Source organism: Arachis stenosperma, chromosome 8 (genome assembly GCF_014773155.1).
Source record: "Arachis stenosperma cultivar V10309 chromosome 8, arast.V10309.gnm1.PFL2, whole genome shotgun sequence".
NCBI classification, from domain to species: Eukaryota; Viridiplantae; Streptophyta; class Magnoliopsida; order Fabales; family Fabaceae; genus Arachis; species Arachis stenosperma.
The window spans coordinates 47,395,329-47,403,989 of NC_080384.1; the positions used below are offsets into that span (position 1 = coordinate 47,395,329).

Genomic DNA, 8,661 nt, shown 5'->3' on the forward strand with positions numbered 1-8,661 from the left:
ATAAATAAATATAAAAATATAAAAATATTAATTAAAATATAAATCATAACATTTCATTACTAATTTTATTATAAAATATATATTTTAATTTTAGCTTCTCTCTCTTTCCAGCATTGCTAATGTGTCCCAATATAAATGGAACAGAGTAAAAATTATTTGCTCTGCGAACATCTAAAATATTCTCGTGAAATATGACATTTTTATGTTTTAATTAATATTTTTATATTATATAATAATTTAATTTAAATTAATGTTATATATCACATTTACCTATAAAGAAAATTAATATCTTGATTTTACTATGCTGAAACCAACTTTTGAAAATACAAAACTAATTGTGTTCATTCATAAATAAATTCATCTGACATTTTCTTGAATATTATAGTAAAAATGATAATTTACTTAAATTTAGATAGTTTTGAAGGAATGCTAGAAAACTAATAAAATTTATTATTTTTTACCAATAATTAACAATTAATGTTTAAAAACATGGACTAAAACATATTAAATTATTAGACTAAAAATATTAAATTGATAACTAAAAATAATAACTAAAAACGATAAATCTCCTATGACATTTCTCATTGTTTTTTATAGACTACGATTTCTCTTTGCAGATTTTATCAGTCCTAAACACCCCACAGAAAAGAACATGTGGCTATTATATGAATGCTATAAACTGATTACATCTGATGCATGCATTAAGGAGAATAATCTCTATATTTTTTTCGGTAAACTCGATATCTGTTTGTACAACACAATTTCCTAATATGTATGAAAATGGACAGATCCACTAAGATCCAATGAAAAACAGTTTGTATTGAGATTGAAGTTAAGATCTTGAAATATCAAATCACCTACAAAAGCATGTATATATTCAGGTTAGGTTAAAGCCCCTAAAGGCCAACCCAATATGAGCGTCCATTAGTGTTGTGAATTGGAGAACTAGTTGGGGATGTAACACTCCACTCGTACCAAACCTGTCACATTCAATAAAGGCATCAAGGTCAGAATAATACAAAAAAGAAATGGAAATGGAGATATTAGGGTGAAAACTGAAAATAATAAAGAATCCACCTTCGTTGGACCACAACAACGCCAAAAATGTACATCAAGGTTTGAACCCGGACTCAAACAAATAGGGGTCCTTAGTGGGAAAAATATTGCAAACCTGTGTATAAAATCAAACAAGACCCGAACATGAGAAATTGGCTTAAACAAAAGGAAAAGATTTTTCACATTCTTAGGATGTGTTTGGTTTGTGTTTTCATTTCTATTTTTATTTTCAGTATTTTGTGATAAACAGTAAAAACAATAAGATCTTGTTTTGTTTTCACCTCATGCTTTCTCTTTTTTCTCCATAAAATTCTGAATACAGAATAAAAATACACCGCATAAACTTTCCTTTAAAGCTACTCCAAACTTGTTTGAAAAATAGAATACACAGGAAGTAAACATCAATACCAACTGAACATGTTTGGAGTTGCCGTTGAAGGTTCAATTCCAAGATGCACATCCTTGTAAAGAGTAGCATCAAAATATCCAGCAAATCCTATCATGAAGATGAACAAAATATTAGTGTCCATAATTGTTGGTGAACACCGATGTCATTACTATTCTTTTATTTACAAAATTTGAAATAGGAAAGACTCACAAGTTTAGTAAATATTTTGAAAGAAAAATCAAATCTGGATAAATGATTTACTACAAAACTTATTCACTCTGATAATGAATACACACCACATACCATGTACCATTGCTGACCCAGTGTCATTAGGTATCACAAACTGCAGCTTTTTATAGCGCTGATTGCTTTCTTTATCAGAGTGTTTGGGATGAGTGAAGGTAAAAACCTGCACAGATTAAATCAAAATCAACAAAATGAGTAGAACTTATTAATGATAAATTCATGAGACAGGCAATTATTAATAAATAAATTGATAAACTAACTGCGAGAAAAGATACTCACTGGTTGAGTTGGTGCCAGTCTTGCTACATTGTGTATTTTCACAACATAAGCAGTCTCAAAATGTACAAGGTCTTTATGTGCCTTAATCTGAAATACAACCACAAACATAAACTCAACATACAAAATCTATATGAAGATATGAATAATTTCTTTTAGCAAAAGTATGCATACATCATTATGTAACTTTGAGGCTGTCACTGGTTGTAGGAAACTTGTGTACCTGAAGGCAGTAGCAGTTAACAATGATTGGTTAAAAAATAATAATAAATAAATAAGTTTAAAATACAAAAAATTCTCAACCATTAATGACTCACTGGAAGCACTCAATTTCGTTAATCAATTCACACAAGTGAATCTCGGTGGATATTGTCAACTAACAATTTAAGTCCTCAATGCTGTCTACCTAATGTTGATGAGAATGAGATGAAGAAAATTTGTTGCAAATTTGTAAAGCTAAATAAATTCATGGTGGTGAAATGTTCCAAGAAAAATCCAAGGGTGCTGCAACGGTCATTGTTAGACAAGAAAGCAACTGTCAGAGGAACCACTGTGCAAGATAGATAAAGAATTCTTAAACTATGTGACCAGCAAAAGACCAACCAATTAATATGCAGCATCTTTAGCTCATACACACTAGCCGCTGGGAACAAAGAATACTTCACTTCAAAATTAAATAACCCCAAAAGAAAAATGGAACAGATATGTCTAAACTAAACATATGAAGGAATTTACTTACGAAGATGGTATTGATATGCCATCTTCCTTCAGAAAGCGCTGAGCTCCATCAAGGCACTCAGGTGAGAGTTCATTGTCACCAAAAGAACCTAGCAATTCGCTAACCTAGATTCAGCAAAAAAGCAGTCAGGGACTAGATTGCAAACAAAAGGAAATGACAAAGTGAGCAAAGAAATTTACCAATATATCTGCTTTTTCAGGGGCATTCCAGTGGCGCATGTCACTTGAAACTATGGTAACAGAATCCTCCCAGCCCTCTAACTTAACTAACGCCTGTTCCAACAAATGTGTCATGTCTGAGATAATAGTAAGAAAACTGTAACATTCGCAAGACAGTAGTAGAGATTGGAACATTATGCAATATTCTTTCTTTTCTTTTCATAAAAATGGAAAATACAAGGAGCAGAAAAAGGAAGTCTATGCATTTGAGCACTGAAAAAGAAGACGGGAACTTCAAAAAGTTAAAAAATAAAATAGAAGATACGAGAACAAGATATTCTATTGTCAAAAGCAATTTAAACATGTTAGTAATAGTGTAGTAAAGGGATTAGCAGTTACTGCTGTTGTTGAGTGTTATAACATGTTACGATCTATCAGCCAAAAGAGGCCATTTCAAGGAGAACAGTGATCAAACCCTAACCAAACATTTTAACTAAACGGCAAAGGCACATGAACAAAACTCATCATATATATAGAACAAAACAAAGTCCACCACAAAGAAACTTTTAGCACAAGATTAAAGAATGTAAAAATTGTTAACTGCATACAAAATACAAAATTAACATGATGCATGTAACATCACATCGTAGTGGCAATACTGCCATCAAAATTCAGATAAACCAATGTATTTAAAAATTTTGATACTTCTTGTAATATACAAATAGCATCATAATGGCCTAAAACTGTGCAAGGATAAATATGTAAGATCAAAAAACTAACATGGAGAGTGACAACTGCATTTGGATTCTTTTCGACAGCAAAAACTTTTAGCTTCCGCCCAGTTTCCTCAGCAGCCTACACAAGAATGCAAAGAATCAATTGAAAGAACAAGAAATACACCCACATTTGCATTTAACAAAAACCAAATGTAGTGAATAGCGAACCGAACATAAATCAATTAGGGTACAAAATTACACCTGTAATGATGCACGGACAAGAGGCCCTCGCCCTGCGCCAACAACCATCAATACCTAGTCACAGCAGCAAAACAACTTCATGTTTCTAATGGCCGAGAGATAGCAATTGAAAATAAAGACATCGTCATGAATAAAACATTGAACTAAATCTTACTGTAGTTTTTGTAAACGCCTCTTCATCAGGAACCCTGTCCAGCAAAGCTTTAGATACAGCTCTTTGATACTGTAAAAAAGGTAACGGTCAGAATACAACTATGCCCCTAAAAAACAAACCTAGCTGCAGCTATGCGTCACACACTAAAGATTCAGATCTTGAACACAATGCCACATTATAGTAAAGCCTTCAATGTTTGGGAAAAAGCCCAATATCGTGATCCAACCAGGAACATTGCAGGAAAAATATATTTGAATGGATGCACTAAGTTGAAACCATTTTCCATTTCCATACCTGGATGTATTTCATTGCGTCTTTCTCAAAAGTCTCATAGGTCTGAGCCTCTAAATTATCCATCAGAGGCTGCAAAACAATTGGTTAAAAAAAATTAAATCCATTATCAGAGAAGGTGCGGAGGAACGTTGCAGCAATAATAAGAAACTTAGTAAAATAATTGAGTAGCAAGAAATAGCATGAATAATACTTACTTGCAATGGTGACTGTAAAAAATCCCTGTAACCAAGCTGGCATAAGATGCTGAGAGGGTCAAGCAAAAGATAATAGCACATAATGCAATGCCTATCCCTTCAAAACATGTAAAAGTAGATACCTCAAAACGTTCTTGCTCAGGCAGGGGGTCCATCTTTTGGTACAGATATCCAACATAATCTAGATATGGCCGCAAGGCATGTCTTTGCAAACCTGTAGTTCAACCCCACAAAAAAAATGAGTATAAAACTCAAAAGTAAACTTCAGGCCAAAAACCAGGATGCAAAATTTGTGAAAACAGCGCAGCACAAGATTACAACTTTTCCTTTATATACATACAAGCATTAGAAGCACACACAGAAACAGGAAGACAAGGGATGTAAGAGTACAACATATATAAATGATAGCTCTTGAAGCCTAACTGCTAAACTAACCGTTGGAAAAGTTAATTAAAAGAACGAGAGAAAAGCTGCTCAGAAACAATACGTAGTTAAACATCTACACATTTTATTTACAGGAAAAGTAAAATGAAATTATATCTTGAAAAATAGCATGTGCATAAAAAATAAACGAATTTACCTTCATCAGAATGATTCTGAGAAGCATCTGCAGCTACATTTGCTTGTGGGTGAACTGATTTTCCAGATATGATGATCTACACAGATGTACAAAGTCGGTATATTTAAAAGGAAACTAATATTCAAATTTACGAAATTGTGAACATGTGATCAACTGAGCAGCAATACAGGTTCTAAGACTTAATTTCCAGTTAATTCATATTTATCAAAAACCAATATTCAAATTTGAATGGTTTACCTGTATAGAATGGTTAAAAAAACCAGTAACTAATCTCTGATGGCGTTTTGAGAGACAGGGATAACCACGGGCATTAGTTAAAAAGGCCTGGAAAAACAGGTAAATCCATTATGCATTTAGACAAGAATGAGGAAAACCAAACTTGATGCTTGAATGATCCGTTAAAAGCCAGAAAATGTCCCTACCTCGGTATTTATTATAGCAGCTCTAACAGACTCCCCAAACCAACGTCCCAGTGAATTTGCTGAAGGCAGAGTACCTCTGATGAACAAGAACAATCATACATTCAGCATATAAATAATGCATAAATGCAATTCTAAAGTAAGAAATATAATGAATCAAAGGAATGCAGTCTACAATACTCACAGAATATCCAGTGCAACTGACAATAGACTATGATGCTCACATAATAGTCGAAATGAATTCCAGGTCTCCCAGGAGTCAACCTAAAGAAAATCAAGATTATCGGATCCTAAAATTAAATTTGTCATAATAAATATCATCACTACGTAAAGCTTATATGCACATTGAAACAAAAGGAGTACATGGTACAATATATGACTTCAACCCAGCCACACATTGATGAACATGAGACCTTCACAGCATCATTTTATCATATTACTCACCAAAGTATCATTCTTTCCATCGGCAGAGTCATCGTCAGGCTTCACCAACGGAATCCTAAGCCACAACTGTATTACAATAAAGAAAGAAACTGAAAAAAATGTGAGAATGGTAAAAAATTAACATAAAGAAGAGTAAGGCTAATGAATTGGATTTGGACATAGAGCTTGAACTTAGAATAGCACCTGCATATTGCTTAGGCCCTGTAAAATTTGATTTACACACCTAGCATAATTGCCACAAGATGTTCCCTTTGGGGCTGGAAGTAAGCAAGCCTGCACAACATTAAAAAAATAATAATAAATAATAAATCATTTTGTTGGCAACTAGAAGCCTAAGTGTGACAAAACATCATGAGATGCAGATAACTTCAAAACTAAAATTAAAATCAGACAGAATCCCCTGCTACACATACAAGGTAACTTCTTTGTTATTTTAAGCACACCAGGAGAAGTGCCAAAGTTAATAGTCCCTGTATAGGGTACTTCACCATAATGTCTAAATAAAAATATATAATAAATAACTGGACAGTCTGATTTATAGTATACTAAATCCAGTGTCCAATAAATATGTTGAAAAGAGAAATGAATATTTAATTTTAATAATTCAAGCATAATAATAAGTTTTGAATTGATTCAACATCAAGGAACACAATTACACACAAATTTCAAATTTCTTGCAATACGGATGTACCAAAGCATACTTGTAAAGAGAGATGAGAGGCCCAAGCTATTTCTTGCTTAAGAGTGGTCTCAGAATCCATCCTAATGGTTTCATCTTCTGAATCCAAATCTATCCACGAGCTAATTTTTCCTGAAAATTTGCAATTACATATTGAGAAGCTTCATGAGTCGTGAATCCAACAGTTTAGAAGCTTCATTACCAAAATAAATATATAAATAGCTTATTTACTATGCATAAAATAATATTTAATTGAAAATAACACACACAAAAAACTATTAATTGTAACAAACATTACTAAAAATTATATCATAAAATATTAATAAGTGTGAGTTGTACCAGTCTAAAAATTAAAAAGAAAAATAAGCCATAATCCAATCAGATTTTAAACACCACAGACCAATTCAAACAGCTTTCCAAACCACTTGTAAGGATAAGGAATGCCTGTAAAAATAAATAGAACTCATACCAACAACATGACTGCTCCACTGGGATGGACTCATGACCAGGTCTGACCCAGCAAATGGTGGAACACCAGACCCTGCACTACCCTTTTGAACTAAACTTGGCCGATAAGCAGGATCCATCTGAAGTGCACCATTAAAATCATATAAGTCCAAAGCACACTAAGAAACTAGATGTGTCAGCACCAGAACACAAATTATATAATAAAAATCCATCAATTAAAAATTAGACTTTACAGACTCCATTTGTCATTTGCAAGATAAATATCAATTTAGCAGATAAAAACAAACAAATGAAGCTTCAATGGAAGGAAACGATTTCATCAGGGAGCTTTATTACATATTTAAAAATTATGTCTCTCTAATGTAGTCTAACAAGCTCTTCAAGCGAAACCAAGTTGAAACGGCTTCCAAAATAAACCATTAGACAAAGTTTCTTTTGGTAAGCATACTGACCAGTCACATATGAAATGGCAGCATCAAGCCGCTATATAACTGGCTAATTGGCTACCGTAGGAAACACATCCAACACAATGCAAGTCCACTACTAGTCTTCGAAAAGCTTAAGACACTAATCGTTTTCTTCGAGTAACTCATATAACTAGGAAATCAGTGAACTGAACATAGTTTCATGAAACCATTTCTTAATCAGCTTTCCATTACAATATCAGCTAAGATTCTTAATCAACTAAGTTTGGCAACAAATTTTTCAACCACGCCAACCATTTCTTCGCGTTTATAAAATTGTATTGGTAAAATGTAGCTCAAGAGACCCATTCAATGAAACTCCAGAAGCTTCCAATAGAACAAGCAATGTTTCATCGTAAAAGGCCCCACGGAACAAGATTTCACTATAGGTGAGCTTACTGACCAATCACACACAGAAAATGCGCGCAACTAAAAGTTGCACAGTGTGAGTGGCTAATTGGCCACCATAAAAACCTAACCAATTAAAAAATGCACCCTAAAACTAAGTTAGTTGGAGTTAGTTACAGTTGGTTAGTTAGTTAGGAGACGAACCAGAGGGGCAATAACGAAATCGAAGCCACCGGACGAGAGATTGAAAGCGAGGACGTGAGGCATGTCATCGTTGAAGTCCGTTTCGACGCCACAATAGCGTGACTCGCTCTTGTCACCTTGCCTTTCTCCGAGAGGCATTTTCGCTGAGCTACCGTTGCTTGGTTTCAGAGAGAGAAATGTGTGTATGAGAATAGCTGTTTAAGAAGAATGAAGGAAGAGCTATGAAGGAAGAATCATTGTTGAGTCAAGGAAGAAGGGGTTTTGGTAGGGTTTTTGTAGGAAGCTGAAAATGAGCGAAGCACCACCACCAATGCCAATGCCCATTAGGGTTCTGATTCCTGGTTAGGGCTTTGGGCTTCACTCCTATGGGCTAATGAACTTTTCCTTTTGGTATTTTCTGATATAAGGACAACTATCAAAAGTACATTTAGAATACTTTTGTCACGGAAAAAAATGTATTTTATTTTTTTTATCGATAAAAATATTTTTAAATAATTTAAATATTCAAAAAAATATTAAAAAATTATTTTTATATTTGATAAATTGCTTATGCATTTGATTCAAAATTTTATA

General features: G+C 33.4%; 1 protein-coding gene across 1 annotated transcript; it reads right to left on the minus strand.

The window, feature by feature from the left end:
- Positions 1-545: 545 nt before the first annotated feature.
- LOC130943334 (protein arginine N-methyltransferase 1.5) lies at positions 546-8,437 on the minus strand. The gene is made up of 23 exons (XM_057871175.1): positions 8,089-8,437; positions 7,074-7,191; positions 6,627-6,736; positions 6,109-6,198; positions 5,926-5,991; positions 5,666-5,745; positions 5,485-5,560; positions 5,300-5,386; positions 5,063-5,138; positions 4,605-4,696; positions 4,483-4,518; positions 4,289-4,357; positions 3,995-4,063; positions 3,841-3,894; positions 3,644-3,718; positions 2,885-2,977; positions 2,706-2,809; positions 2,141-2,189; positions 1,970-2,056; positions 1,748-1,853; positions 1,465-1,552; positions 1,078-1,171; positions 546-980 (listed from the first exon to the last, which is right to left on the minus strand). The coding sequence occupies exons 1-23, from the start codon at positions 8,224-8,226 to the stop codon at positions 897-899; spliced, it is 1,941 nt and encodes a 646-aa protein (XP_057727158.1). The 5' UTR covers positions 8,227-8,437; the 3' UTR covers positions 546-896.
- Between the last annotated feature and the right edge of the window lie 224 nt (positions 8,438-8,661).

What these genes read in the sequence shown, in the direction of transcription:
- LOC130943334 (XM_057871175.1), bottom strand. Translation starts at nt 8,226, where the DNA reads ATGCCTCTCGGAGAAAGGCAAGGTGACAAGAGCGAGTCACGCTATTGT. An exon ending in CTGAGCAAGAACGTTTTGAG is followed by an intron (nt 4,519 to 4,604) that starts GTATCTACTTTT and finishes ATCTTATGCCAG; the next exon opens with CTTGGTTACAGGGATTTTTT. An exon ending in TTGTCCGTGCATCATTACAG is followed by an intron (nt 3,719 to 3,840) that starts GTGTAATTTTGT and finishes ATTCTTGTGTAG; the next exon opens with GCTGCTGAGGAAACTGGGCG.